The sequence below is a fragment of the Castor canadensis genome, chromosome 19, assembly GCF_047511655.1.
Source record: "Castor canadensis chromosome 19, mCasCan1.hap1v2, whole genome shotgun sequence".
NCBI classification, from domain to species: domain Eukaryota; kingdom Metazoa; phylum Chordata; class Mammalia; order Rodentia; family Castoridae; genus Castor; species Castor canadensis.
In genome coordinates this window covers 38121435-38137353 of record NC_133404.1, presented here as the reverse complement: position 1 = coordinate 38137353, position 15919 = coordinate 38121435, and the positions used below count along the sequence as shown (strand labels likewise).

At 39.6% G+C, this 15919-nt stretch overlaps 1 protein-coding gene across 12 annotated transcripts in view; it reads right to left on the bottom strand.

Moving 5' to 3' along the window:
- Positions 1-15919, bottom strand: part of Akap13 (A-kinase anchoring protein 13) — a 273195-nt gene that overhangs the window by 90471 nt on the left and 166805 nt on the right. The window contains exon 1 of one of the 12 annotated variants that reach the window (XM_020185784.2): positions 11016-11288. The exons of the other annotated variants lie outside the window; for them this stretch is intronic. Within the exon in view, the coding sequence (XP_020041373.1) occupies positions 11016-11096 (81 nt within the window). The 5' untranslated portion in view covers positions 11097-11288. Of the gene's footprint in view, positions 1-11015; positions 11289-15919 lie in introns of those variants that run through there. 12 annotated transcript variants of the gene reach the window in all.

Here is a 15919-nt window from a genome sequence, read left to right as displayed (position 1 = left end):
AGTAGAAATCAAGAGATGAGCACTATCATACTTCAATATAAAATTACATTTTAAAGCTGGAAGGGCAAAACCTGTTCTCCTCCCTCCCATTTTTATTCCTGTAATGGGAAGAGGTTGCATGAACACAGCAACTAATTTAATTAATGGAAATCAAAACTTAGCAGATTCTCTGACAACAGAGTGAAGCATGTGAATTAGGATACTGCTCCTCGCCTCTGTTTTTCTGGCCTCTAACAATTTTTCAATCAACATTTTAGGAAACTCTACTAAGCTTCTATATATTAGAAAATTTCTAATCACCATTTCAGTACCACACACTATTCCATGGCTGATAAGTGAATATTCTCTGCCTTGAATGTGCAAAAGACTCTACTTTTCCTGTTACTTTAGGCACTTGTGTACTATATAAAGTGAGTTTCATATTTTATGAAATAATTTACAACAAAAAAACAGAGAGACTAAAGGAACATAATTACAATGAAATGAAATCTCTTTAAATGGTATGTGATGAGAACCTGTTAGTATTGGGAAACACTTTCCCAGGGGTCTCTGGCATTTTTGCAGGTCTTGTATTCTACAGTATCTTTCCAAAAATGTGTGTATATCAAACAGCCCTGTCAAGATGCGAGTTAACTGGTTAGCTTGCATGGACACTAAAATCTCAGATCTGTCACATTTCTTCACAATTAGTATGTATTTACAATATGAAAAAAACCTTTAAGCACAACGGCAGCCAAAAACCTCAGTATGATCCCACCTTTGTGGAGAAAAAAACCATAATCTGTTATTTTTAATTACGCAGTTATGCTTGAATGGTAACAATTAATATTCCTTTTTAATTTTATAGTAGTTTCTCAAATTTTCTTTAATGATTATATAGAACTTTTTTCTTTAACATTTATTTTGTTACAATTTTGGGGTGACAGAAAACAGCTGGGGTACTCAACAACACATCCCTGGCTCCCTGACCAGTCTCTCCAACGTGTAGCATCTATCAGTGCGACGGATGCACATACCCACATTTTTTTTCCTACTTATCAGCGGCAGACATTTGGCGTGTTTTCACTTTCTGGCTGCCATGAATAATGATGCTGTGAACATTTTATACAGATGATTTCTACAAGCTTTCCTGAGGACAAATATTTTCATTTGTCTTGCATATACACCTAGGAGTGGGAAGATGGACTGTGCATATGTTAATTTTATGTTCAACATCTTGAGTAGGTCCTGATTGTCTTTCAAAGTGCTATCTATACAACTTCATATTTTCTCCACACCCTTGGCAGTATTTTTGTTCTCAGCTATCTTTCTGACTATTGCCATCATAGCTGGTGTGACTGTGCATCTCTCCGAGTATATTTTTAACACATTTAATTTTTTTGTGGTACTGGGGCTTGAACTCAGGGCTTCATGCTTACTAGGCAGATGATTTATCATTTGAGCCACTCCATCAGCCCCAAGTTGTTCCTGTGCTTGCTATGTAAGTGCTAGAGCTATGCCAGCCCCCCCGCCCCCCACACTTTTTGATTTACTTAAGACAAGGTCTCACTTTATGCCTGGGCTGACCTACAGTACTATTTCCCCGCACTCCGCCCCACAACAAGGTGTCTTCCTCCAAAAAGGAGAACTCTCGGCCAATCTCCTTAATGAACACTGACGCAAAAATCCTCAACAAATAATGGCAAACCGAATTCAGCAACACATCAAAAAGATCATTCACCACGACCAAGTAGGCTTCATTCCAGGGATGCAGGGGTGGTTCAACATACAAAAATCAATAAACGTAACAAACCACATTAACAGAAGCAAAGACAAAAACCACTTGATCATCTCAATAGATGCAGAAAAAGCCTTTGATAAGATCCAACACCACTTCATGATAAAAGCTCTAAGAAAACTAGGAATAGAAGGTAAGTACCTCAACATTATAAAAGCTATTTATGACAAACCTACAGCCAGCATTATACTTAACGGAGAAAAACTGAAACCATGCCCTCTAAAATCAGGAACCAGACAAGGATGCCCACTATCCCCACTCCTATTCAACATAGTACTGGAATTCCTACCCAGAGCAATTAGGCAAGAAGAAGGAATAAAAGGAATACAAATAGGTAAAGAAACTGTCAAAATATCCCTATTTGCAGATGATATGATCCTATACCTTAAAGACCCAAAAAACTCTACTCAGAAACTCCTAGACATTGTCTATAGTTACAGCAAGGTAGCAGGATATAAAATCAACATAGAAAAATCATTAGCATTTCTATACACTAACAATGAGCAAACTGAAAAAGAATGTATGAAAACAATTCCATTTACAATAGCCTCAAAAAAAAATCAAATACCTAGGTGTAAACATAACAAAAGATGTGAAAGACCTCTACAGCGAAAACTATACACTTCTGAAGAAAGAGAATGAGGAAAACTATAGAAAGTGGAGAGATCCCCCATGCTCATGGATTGGTAGAATCAACATAGTAAAAATGTCAATACTCCCTAAAGTAATCTACATGTTTAATGCAATTCCCATCAAAATTCCAATGACATTCATTAAAGAGATCGAAAAATCTACCGTGAAATTTATATGGAAACACAGGAAGCCACGAATAGCCAAGGCAATACTCAGTCAAAAGAACAATGCAGGAGGTATCACAATACCTGACTTCAAACTATATTACAAAGCAGTAGCAATAAAAACAGCAAGGTACTGGCACAAAAACAGACATGAAGACCGGTGGAACAGAATAGAGGACCCAGATATGAAGCCACAAAACTATAACCAACTTGTCTTTGACAAAGGAGCTAAAAATATACGATGGAGAAATAGCAGCCTCTTCAACAAAAACTGCTGGGAAAACTGGTTAGCAGTCTGCAAAAAACTGAAACTAGATCCATGTATATCACCCTATACCAACATTAACTCAAAATGGATCAACGGTCTTAATATCAGACCACAAACTCTGAAGTTGGTACAGGAAAGAGTAGGAAATACTCTGGAATTAGTAGGTATAGGTAAGAACTTTCTCAACGAAACCCCAGCAGCACAGCAACTAAGAGATAGCATAGATAAATGGGACCTCATAAAACTAAAAAGCTTCTGTTCATCAAAAGAAATGGTCTCTAAACTGAAGAGAACACCCACAGAGTGGGAGAAAATATTTGCCAGCTACACATCAGACAAAGGACTGATAACCAGAATATATAGGGAACTTAAAAAACTAAATTCTCCCAAAACTAATGAACCAATAAAGAAATGGACAAGTGAAATAAACAGAACTTTCTCAAAAGAAGAAATTCAAATAGCCAAAAAGCACATGAAAAAATGCTCACCATCTCTAGCAATAAAGGAAATGCAAATTAAAACCATGCTAAGATTCCACCTCACGCCTGTTAGAATAGCCATTATCAGCAACACCACCAACAATAGGTGTTGGCGAGGATGCAGGGAAAAAGGAACCCTCTTACACTGTTGGTGGGAATGTAGACTAGTACAACCACTCTGGAAAAAAATTTGGAAGCTACTTAAAAAGCTAGACATTGATCTACCATTTGATCCAGCAATACCACTCTTGGGGATATACCCAAAAGACTGTGACACAGGTTATTCCAGAGGCACCTGCACACCCATGTTTATTGTGACACTATTCACAATAGCCAAGTTATGGAAACAGCCAAGATGCCCCAGCACTGACGAATGGATTAAGAAAATGTGGTATCTATACACAGTGGAATTTTATGCAGCCATGAAGAAGAATGAAATGTTATCATTTGCTGGTAAATGGATGGAATTGGAGAACATCATTCTGAGTGAGGTTAGCCTGGCCCAAAAGACCAAAAATCGTATGTTCTCCCTCATATGTGGACATTAGATCAAGGGCAAACACAACAATGGGATTGGACTTTGAGCACATGATAAAAGCTTTAGCACACAAGGGAGGGGTGAGGATAGGTAAGACACCTAAAAAACTAGCTAGCATTTGTTGCCCTTAATGCAGAGAAACTAAAGCAGATACCTTAAAGCAACTGAGGCCAATAGGAAAAGGGGAATAGGTACTAGAGAAAAGGTGTTAGATCAAAAAGAATTAACCTAGAAGGTAACACCCACGCACAGGAAATTAATGTGAGTCAATGCCCTGTATAGCTATCCTTATCTCAACCAGCAAAAACCCTTGTTCCTTCCTATTATTACTTATATTCTCTCTACAACAAAATTAGAAATAAGGGCAAAATAGTTTCTGCTGGGTATTGAGGGGGTGGGGGGGAGAGGGATGGGGCGGAGTGGGTGGTAAGGGAGGGGGTGGGGGCATGGGGGAGAAATGACCCAAGCCTTGTATGCACATTATGAATAATAAAAGAAAAAAAAAAAGGTGTCTTACAAAAAGCTAAACAGGTTATGGAGGATTAAGGAAAAGCCTAGGTCTAGTTATTCTGCTTTTGAGGTAACAGGTAAATGGTTTGAGCCAAGCAGAGCACATGGAGAGAAGACACACTTCAAGAGGCTTTCATGTTAGGTAACACACATTTGTAGATCCAAGTAGCTTAGAAAGCTCATACTTGCTGTTTGCTGATGAACAGCACGAAAGTGTGAACTGGTGAAATGCAAAACAAAACCAGAATCATACCTACTAGGCCATTATTTAAAAAATATACAAGACAGAAAATAACACTTGTTGGTGAGAATGCAGAGAAACTGGAACCCTGTGCACTATCTATAGGTACCGGTTATTGTGGAAAACTGTGTGGCTGCCCCTAAACAATTAAATATACAATTACCTTGTGACTCAGCAATTCCACCTCTGAGAATATACCCCAAAGAACTAAAAGCATGGCTCCAAAAAGGTATTTGTGCACCAATGTTCATAGCAGCATGATCTGCAATAGTAAGACAGTTAAAACAGCCTAAATGCTGATTAACAGATGAATGGATAAAGTGTGCTATAGACTTACAATATTATTTAGCCTTAAAAACTTAATTCCACTGAACTATGTACCTAAAACTGATTAAAATGATAAATTTATGTTATGCATATTTTGTTCCAGTTTTAAACATGAGTCTATGGTAGTTAGAGATATGCAAGCTTATTTGAGGAAAAACTGTCAGGCAGCCCAGAAAGCCAAAGTCAGAGCCAGTCATCTGAGTAGCAATCACAAGCAATGCTGTCAACCAGAAGACAAACTCCATGCTGCATAGAGTGGAAAGAATGCCAAAACATTTATCAGCATTTTCAACCACTTCCTGTGTAGCAGGAAGAATATAGTGCTTAATGCAGAAGAAGCTGCTGAAGAGATACAAACATCTCTCCTTCCTCCTGCCTTGTTTCAGAATCACTGATGTACAGGATACATTTGCCCAAGCCTCAGTTCTACTCATCAACAACTCTACAGTTTTCCTCTCACACAACACCAAGGCAACTTAAATAACACACTGTGTGGCTCCATTTGAAACATTTTCAGAGTGCTTCCTGCAGGCCAGATACAGCATAGGAGCCCAGAGCACATGTGTACCTAAAACTTGAACTATATGACATCAAAAGTTCCTGGGTATTTCTGATTGGAGAAATGCTCACTCTCATGTCAGTCTCTTTTCTAAAATGGGATCTCTAAGGCTGAGGCACTGAAACTAACAAATAAGCTAGCTCCTTGTACTACCAACACTATTCTTAGCCTATACCGAGACCTGATGGTTAGCAGCCCAGAGACAGAACAGGAAGAAACCTTAAGTGTGGGCACTGCAAACAATCTGAGGTTTAAGAGAAAAGTGAAGCCCCCTCTTCAGATTCTGACCATATAGAATCATTGAGCTATGAACAAAACAGAGGACTGGCAAGTGAAAAAGTGAGTAAGAAAGGTATGGACTAGCTCAAAATGATTCAGAAATTTTCTTAGCAAGTAGCTGGCAATGTAGAAAACAAATCTTAAATATTAAATATCTACATCATCAAAACACACCACTGATTCTGTAGATATGAAACAAACTTAGTCACTGGTTTTCCTTTGTCCCTAGTATCACCTTGAAAACAGCTTGTTCACACCACAGGTATTCAACATTCAAAGTTCTGTTAAATTACAAGGGATGATGAAAGGTATTCCAGAAGAAATGCCAGACCCAGCCAGGTAGCTTTTGCACTCCATAAAGCCTCAGGACATCCGGAAATAACCAAAATCACACCCACGATGTGTTCCCAACAGTCTGAAAATAGAGCTATACGTATTTTCAGAAGCCAGAAGCAAGGGAAATGTCTTTTGTTTTTGGCAGTGTTACTGCTTCTGTTTGTATTTAACATTCTAATAATACAGCTCATGGTTACACCCAACCTTCCCAGTCACTGCCAATACTTACTTCCTCTGCAACTGTCTCAGGAGATCCAGTCAAAGTAACAAGACTGAACAAAAGGAAGCAAAAGCCCACTATCCGGACATGTAAGCCAACATTTGAGTCAGTCTTTTTCAGGGAATCAGACTGTAACAGAGTATATATGTGTGGCTCTCTCCAAACCTTAGCCCCCTTGTATCTTTTCTTTTGTTGCAATGTGGAGGCAAACTTCTAAAGGATGTGAATTTCTCTGGGAAATGATACTAGGTTTAGAACTTTAGCTAATGAGCTCATGAACTTCTGAGCTTTAGCTAATGATGTCATGTGGCTAATTTAATTCAGTTAACATTCTGAATTACTAGTTGCAAAACATGTTCTGAATAAATTACCAGGAACAGTAAGAATCATGTAAGCACTCCCCCTGCCTCCCCAGCGCTGGTAGCTGAAGTTACAAAATTAGTAAATCAGGAGAGGCAGCTAGCTAAAACCAGTATAAATCAGCAGTTAATCCTAGATTAACAAATTCAGTCCCAGGTTACTGATACCCTGTCTTTTGTGTGTTAGGTTTGCAGTTAAGTTTCTGGTACTTGCTGTTTTCTAGGAATACTGGTCATCTGCTGTTTGGCTACCAGGAGCTCTCACAGGTCACCAGTGTGTGAAGCTGGCACAGACTGTTTGAAAGATGCTGGGGAAATGAACATTGGTACCAGAGGGCCCCTGGAAACAATTAAAATTCTTCCATAGTCCATTTTTAGTATATGATTCATAGTTACCAACAACTTATCATAAGAGACAGAAGCCATGTATATATCAGGAAAAAGGAACCAAGGGAATGTCATATGCAGAGGAAGAGGAATGTGTATGTGTATATTGGGCTAGGGGATAAAGGAATACTAAGCAATCAGGTTTTATCATTTATAAAACATTTCAGAAAGGAGGTAATATATTGGGGGTACTGGAAGCTGATGACTGCAAGAGTTGATCTGAGGATAAAGGAGAGTGGATGGTAAGAGCTCCCATGAAGCAAAATATACAGAACTGACAAAGGTGCAGATCAGAATGCACAATGAGCCAGAGAAAGCGTAGGTAATAAACGCAGAACAGGAATTCCGACGCTCACTGTAAGTGAGTTATTAGGAGGTCAATGGAGGACTGGAGATGTAAATGTGGAATTACAAAGTGAAAAGTTCACATTCTAAACCTTTTGACTAATACTGTATTTCATCTGAGTTCTTAGTTCAAACTTCAGTACAATAAGCACAATTTACGTAGCATGAAGCTTATGAACCTGTAAGTTATAAATTTTAAAATATTCAGTCAACAAATACTGTTTTCAATGTGAATTAGACACATTGTTCTGAGTGCTTAGGTATATTATTGAACAGATGAAAAATGACAAACTCCTTTGTATAAAAAAAGCAAACTTCTCTACGTAAGAGCAGAGTGAGAACATCAGTTGAGAATTTAAGTGTTGTATGCACCCAATATAATATTTTTAAAATACTGATGGAAGATACTGAAATTCAAAATGATTTTGTAAAACTAAATGCAGAAAGCTAGTAAGTAATTGGGGAGAGGGAGAGGGAGGGAAGCAGACAGAATTGTGGGGAAAACCTGCTAAAAACTGTGTGACAAAGTGAACTTACATGCTTTCATGTACTTATTCAGTGTCAAAAGGAATTCCCATACTGGGAAAGAAGTGATGACCATAATGTCAAAAGGTCCAGTACAAAACGTCTACATGGAAAAAGAATGTGTGTGTAGATACAGGTTGAAGCTGGCACACATACTCATGCAACAGAAGGGATGGGTCAGCTCAAAGAGGCCCCTAAGACAGCAAGAAAAAGCCTGGACTCTGAAATCAGTCTGACCTGGGTTGCATCCTATCACTGATTACATACATGGTGGGAAACACTTGGAAAATTACTGGCTAGGCAAATCTGTTTTAGCATATATATAGAAATGAGACAGTATAACCATAATACGCTAATAAATAAATAAAAGATAAAATTCAGATGGTGATGGAGGTTGAAAAAATAAAATAAAGCAGGTAGACAATGCTTTCTCACCATGGTGGTCAGGGCCTGCTTTCCCCGGCCCCCTACAGCTCCAGCCTTCTTCTCACACTAGCTTGCTGCTGCTCAGGATGCTCCGCCCTGTCAGGACCCTGTCAGCTCCCTCAGCTTCCTTGGAGACTCGTATTTGCAGTTCCTTCTCTCCACGGTACCTTCCCTTGTTATAGCTGGTATCTCTTCATCCCTAGAGATTAGCTTTCTACATGTCAACTACTCAGAAAGACCCTCTATCTAAAGTTATTCTTATTCCTCCCATTATTCCCCATATAGCACCCTACTTATTTCTGTCAAATCTCTTCTAACAGACTGTACTTGCTTATTTTTTCTGCTTATTGTCAACCTTTGAGCAGTAAGAGGATAAAGATGGTACCTTTGAACTTAGCTCCATGTCTGCCATGAAACAGGTACTCCATCTTTTTTAACATATAGCTGTCAATCATTTTGTCTTCTCTATCTTTGCCAATAACACCACAGACTCCGTCCGTATGTTTCAAAGTAGTAACAAGGTGTTCTAGGGACTTGTGGTTCTGAGAAGTGAAGCTTTCTAGTGAAAGCTTCTCATTATGCAGTAGGTAGTATGGTACAAATAAAAGAACACAAACATCTTTATTGGCTGTAGCCTTGTGAAAACATAATCAAATGTGTCACTCAAGTTCTTCACATTCTGTAGCACAGCTCAAGAAAGCTCCCAACTCTTCACATGACCATGGTGAAAAATAACCATTGCCTGACAAGTCTAAAGCAAAACACTTTACATAAGATGGTTTCGTTAAAATAAAAAACAGCGTCTCTAGAGCCAATGAGCCTGTACTGATTTAGTTCCACTCACAAAGGTTTTCGTGTCCAGCTAGACTGTAGAGTACTACATATTTTAGCTCTGGGCTTAAATGTATGATATTCCTTGTGATACACAGAATGAGATCCTCCCCTGATCCCATGAAATCGTAAGTCATCATGCAAATAAAGGTCCTAAAAGCTAAGCTATTCTAAATACATTTTAGAGGGCAAAAAATTTAAAGCACCACTGCTACCTCCAGAGGAAATCACATTTAAGAAAAACTAAAACCATTAATAGCTTGGAAGACGTTCAAAACACCAAGTTACCCAGTGTTGTCAGCCTAGTCTGGCAAGTTAAACTACCACCTGAGAACGACTATGGAGGGTTATGGCAGGCTCCACCACAAATACCATCTCCTTCACCTCGTGCCTCAGCCAATGTTGTATTTCACTAGCTTCTGCATCTAGACTTCTGAGGCCGTTTCTTAGTCTCGCTCAGTCACAGAAAAAATTAGGTAGTCACTGGGTGTGGTGGCAGGCCTGTAATCCTTCACACAGGCTGTGGCAGGACTGTGAATCTGAGGCCAGCCTGAACCATACAGTGAGACCTTGTTTCAAAAGAAAAAAAAAAAAGGCCAAGCATGGTGGCTCACTGCTTCAATCCCAGCTACCTGGGAGACAGAGGTAGAAGGATCATAGTTCAAAGTCAGCCCAGGCCAAAAAAAAGTTAGTTAGACCTTATCTCAATAAACAAGCCAGGAACAGTGGTACACATCTGTAATCCCAGCTATGTGGGAGGCATAGGTAAAAGGACAGCCCAGGCAAAAAGTGCAAGACCCTACTTGAAAAACAATTAAAGCATAGATAGATAGACAGACAAAAATTAGGGCGTTACCACTAAACCGAATTGATAATCAATAAAATAGCTTCAGTTATTTCCTTAACCCAGGCAATATGTCACTTACCACTTTGTTTAAAATCAGCCGCTCCTATCCTAAGTTCAGATATTGAGGTTTGAGGTTCTTTGGGCATGTATGAAGCACTTGGTTGGCTTCCAATTTCCCCTGCCTTTGCCAGAAAACCAGTAAACTTCCAAAAAGTGCTCCGCCATACCCAGACTCTGATCTTACTAATTTTAGATTCAAAGATGCCTTCTCAAGAGCAATTAGCTATCCAGATTCTCCACCCCATCCTGCTTAGACACCAACCATCACTAATGCTGAGAAAACAAACAAATACAGCTATCAACAGAGTCCAAAGCTAAATCTGAAAAGCAGTCAAACACGCAAGAAGGACAGCTTTCCCACATTAGTAATGGTTAACACAAGACCCTTCTAAAAGAAATCAGTGTAGTCTCTATTTCCCGTGAAGAACTGAGAGTGAGACAGCATTGAGACAACAGACATAAAAGACTAAGGTATAAGACAGAAGGACCAAGAGACTAACAGAGAAGGAGACCAGACAGATTGGTGGGGGGTGGGGGGAGTTAGAGTGAGGGCAGGGCAGGAATGACAGCAGTAGAGGAACAGAGACACTCCTTGAAAGAGCAACTCTGAAGTTGCTCCCTTTGTGATTATCAAAAGTATGAGGTTCTCCTGAACACAAGGCTTCATTCTGAAGCAAGTAAAATCACATGTCCACAATAGGTGGTTTAGTGCTTATTCTCAACATCTACTGTTTCTGTTCAGATACTGCTCTAAAGAACTTAAAATCACCCCCTTGTCCTCCTACCACCACTGCTGGCCTAGGCTTTCTGAGATTTCCTCATAGTGTGGGAAGACCAAAGACACTGCTATTGGATTCAAAGAGAGAAAAGACCTTCAGAGTGTAGGAGGTGTGCCCCCTCTTACCTTCAGCAACACCACATCCACAGTCCTGTCCACCTTGGAGATATCACACAGGCTGTAGCGCCTCTTATGCCGTTCATACATTTTGTCCAGATGTAGAAAAAAAAGAGAGAAAATGCAGGAAGTATACCTACTGCTAACTTGAGAACTAATGTAATCACAGAAGCCCAGAATTCCAAATTTCTCACAGTGGCCAGGAGAAGAGCTCTATCTCCTAGACTTCAGAAAACCCTCAAGATCAAAAACTGAAATTAAAAGTAGAATCCAACTCCATGAACTCACTGAGAAACTTTCTGGTGACTTCAGAACACTGAGGCGATGAATTTATACTTCACAATATAAGCAATGAAAGCCTCCAGGTCTCTGTTGTGCAGATCTTGACTGAAAGAGAGGCACAGACCATTTCCATCATTGACGATAACTCCAGTAGAAAAATCAAGAACGAACTGGCTGAGCATAACGGTTGACATGTGTGAGGAAAAAACCAAAGCAGGTAATAAACATCCAGTATGCACTTTGCCAAGAAGAAAAAAAGAGGAAGACAATGCCTTTTCAAAGGGATGATGTGAGAAAACTCGCTAAATTGTCTTTCCTTAAAACAACAAGGAAAGCTAGTTTTTTCTTATAGAAAAAGGAAAAAAAAATCTGGAGATGCTTTTCAAAGTAATGAGTCTTTAGAGTCTGTCTCTTGCTCAACAGGCAGCTGGGCTTGTGCTTGGTTTTGATTTAAACTGAAAATATCTAAGGACAGCAGAGTAAAAGGAAAAACAGACCACTCCTCCGGCTATCCTCTCCCTCCTACAAACCCTTCCCACCCCAGCCTCCTCCTCCCTTCTTCTCCTTCCCTCCAGCGTCACTACTTGCCCTTTCAGCTCTACACCCGCAGCCGTGGAGGTTTGAAAACCTAATTGCAGTGGTGGGAACATGAGTCATCTACAGACGAAGAAGAGAAAAACAAGGCTTCCTTTTCCAACCCGCTTCCTCCTGCTCCTCCTCATAGGGTTCCCTGTGAAAAAGGCTCTGTCGGGCTTTGCAAGATGCAACTTGAGTGCTTTGATGTCAGGGCAGTATGTTAATAAAGGAAGGGGGAGAGTGCGTACAACAGTCTTAGGAAGTACAGAACACTGAATGTACCCAAAGTAGACACCGCATCTCCCCACTGCATGCAAAGCAGTGATCTAATGTGAGAAAAATGTTAGACAAGCATTTCAGAGTTATGTCTTTAGGATCCAGAAGTGGCTATAAAAATGTCTGGCATGATTTAGAAATCACTGACAGTTAAGCTGTTTCATTTGGGGTGGGGATGGGAGAAGAATGATGGAGGAGCTTTAAAGGAAATTAAGTAGAAAAGGTATGGAGTATGCGTGTATGTGTGTTAATATCCTTGTCCTAGAAGAGTCACCTGGCTGGGGCCTCCTTCCCTTCAGTGCTTTCATATACATTAACTGGGCCTCTTATGTGGCTGTTATTTCATTCACCTGCTTTTCGACAGCTCCAGACCTTTCTAGTTATCACCCTATCCAACATCCTTAGGGACAGAGCTAGTTTAGAATGCCTTCGCTCATGTCAGACATTCTTTTACTTGGATGAGTGGAAGGAAAAGGAGGAGGAGGAACTGAGAGAAGCAAAAAGAAGAAAGAGAGAGAGAGAGAGAAAAAGAGGAAAAGAAAATGACAACAAAAAGCCTCAAACAAGAAACAAAAGAGGTCTTCTTTTCCTAGGAGGGCCAAGTGTACGTTTTCCCTGAGCTCCCAGAGCAGTGCCTGTGAAGACCTGGAGCATGTGAGAGTGCAGGGTTTCAGATACCACAACAGCAAGGAAGGAAAGAGACTTAATATTTTAATTTGTTGGTCACAGGCTTTTAGAAGCCATGAAAAGGGTACAGAAGATCTGATGAGCCTTTATTTCCTCACCCAGGCATTTAAGCTTAATCAAGAGAAATACCAAAAAGCCAGCTAAGACTGCAAATATTCTTTCCATCTATCCATTAACACATCAGTTTCAACTACATCCAGCTCCTAGCCTTTATCTCCCCATCCCTCAATGGTACATCACAGGCACCATTCCCTCTGCTCCTACAGAGCGAACCCTGGCTCTGTAATGCTACCAACAAGTACGGTGAAACAGATGTTGCTGTTCAGTACAGATAACACTAAAAATAGTAGAAATGAGACAACTAGAGAATAAAGACTTGTAAATACAATTCTTGCTCAGGCATACCAAAAGCATGGGAATCTGGCCAGGAATTTACAAATACTTCCAAATCATGCAGTCTAAGCGTACGACTAAAAGATCCTGTGGGCTTCAGTGTAGAGAAAAATCAATTGTTTAATCTTTCCTATATCATCTTTCACCAAGCTATAACTTAAGACTTCTCCCTTCTTCCCCTATGAGCACAAGAGTGCCTCCCCTCTGTCCTCAGTATGGTTTGCTCCTCACTGCCACTCCCTTCTGCTCTAATTAGAATCAAGTGTTTCCTGTTTCCAAAGGTTCCCAGGCACCTCTCTAGGGAGCAGTGATACTTTAATCCTCCAAAAGCCTTTCTAGCCCAATCTGATCTAACTAGTGACTTAAATGTAGATAATCTGGATCAATTTAACAGATATTTTGTGCCTTTCAGGCAAAATAAATAAAAATCAAGGTCTCTTACTCAGTAAGTTTATATAATCAGAAAGAAAACTGCTCCAAAATAATACAGTTTTCTGAAATATCCCAAATCACTGTTTGAGACATGCAGATTACCATTTTCCCCCCTGACCATGTGTTGGCTTTGTGTTGTAGGCCACAAATTTAATTTTCTATCCTTTCTGCACATATAAACATATTAAAAGGACAATTAAAACTTGCCCTTATGCATTCTGTTTCTTATTGGAGAAATAAGAAATGTTTCTTATGCTCTGGGTGGAGGGGAAGTCTGTTTTGCTTTTCCTGGGACCCGCCCAGCACTCCCAACAGAAGACAGGGTCTGCAGTGCTGTGCTTCTGCTGCTCATGTGACAACTCCATCTTTATCAAAACCATCTGGAACCATGAAACAGTTATTCTGCTAGGATTTTTGAAACATAGCAACCAATCAGTTCATATCTAAACCAGAGGATGAGTTACAAAGTTAAAGGAGGTTTTGAGTATTTCCCCTTTCCTCTAATTTTGGGAACCTGTAGTAAAATGTGCTGATTATTTATAAGCACTGACAACAGAAGCTACATACAATATTAAGCTCCTCTCTCTTCGCCTGTGCCTTGTCACCCCATCCTAAAAGGGGTAGCAAGTTCTTTAAGAGAAGCAATTAGTGCTTAGACTGTGTCATGCCACAGGTCCAATACATTCCAAAATATCTTAGAAAATTAAGTATAAGAATATTATTTTAACTTAACTACACCATTTCTGATCATGAATTAAATTTCTCTTGATTTCCTTAATTACAAGATCCAATACCTTTAAATATTCTTAGTATTTAATACTGTGTGGACCCCTCCTTTGGTTCCAATTAGGGCAGAAGTTTCCTGAGGTTCCACAGTAAAGTTTTTGAAAGGACACCACCTAGTGGACATGCTGAAGACTCAGACTAACACCAAAGGCCAGAGAGAGAGAGAGAGAGAGATCCCAAAATGAACATAAATTACCAGCATGTGACTGGGGATTATCTTAATGACCCATCAATGATTAATTTAGCTTCTGCAGGGAATATAAGGTATAGCTAAAGTGACACTCAAGGGTCCCTTCTTTTCCTAGAGGTGCCACTATCTCCCTCCGTGAGCAAGTTGGAATATATTAACTTGACTCTTTGGATCTAAATTTCCAGAATGGGAAAATGAAAGGGGTTCAATGCTGGGTCATATCTGAAGTTCTTTCTTGCTCAAATACTACACATTATCAGTATGACACTAAAATCATGATTACCTGTCACACAGCACATAAGGATGTGAGGGGATCTGGGAGAAAGAAATAGAAATCAAGACATTCTCTCAAAACCTACAGAAAATATATCAAAATCATTTTTTGTATATTATGTTTTCCATACCCTCCCCACCCCGGTCTTTTCATGAAATGGGAAGGAAGGAAAGGTAGTGAATCATCCAGTGTTACACATTTTTGGTGACAAAATTTATTAGAAAACAGGTAAGACAATTTAGTCTCCACTCAAGTAACTCTTGTCTGCTCAGAATAACAGATTTCCTTCAAATAAGATGCAGGAATATGTGAAAAAGAAGAAAATTATTTATATCAGCCGCCCAGGCATTGTCTCCCTCTAAGACCTCTTTTAAACTTCAGTGTAGGTGTTTAAGCACTACTAGTCCCTTTTGGCACTTCACACACAGACTTGAAGGTTCCCCAAAGGGAAAAATAATCAAACAGCAGGGGAAATTAGTAGCAAGTGGCAAAAACAGATAGTTTGCTTTAACCTTTTGCTGTCTTTGCGAGGAGAAATCATAGAAACAATTTAGCTGGATGCAGCGAATGGTTTGACAATAAGAGCAATTATTAAAATAAGGAAACCAAAAAGAAGTTAAGATGGAAGAAGACAAGAAAAAAGTCTCTTAACAAATTTGTGCATTTTACCAGAAATAAATCTGAGGGAACCACACAAATGTTAAGTTTATTAAAATTGCTAACAGCTTTGAAAACTAAAAGGAGGCAGGAGGGAAGAAAGGCAGATGGTGGAATCACTTTCACCTGGAAAAACGGTTGCAGGGCAGGCTCCAAAACACAAGACCATTAATAACATTTACTGAGCACCTCCTGTGTGCCAGGTGCAATTTCATTTATTCCTCGTATAAATTGGCCAGACATGGTGGCACACACCTACAGTCCAAACTTCCTAGGAGTCTGAAGCAGGGGCTAACCTGAACCACTCTGGCAACATAGTGAAGCCTCATCTCAAAAATAGTAATTTGTTTAAAACCCTCT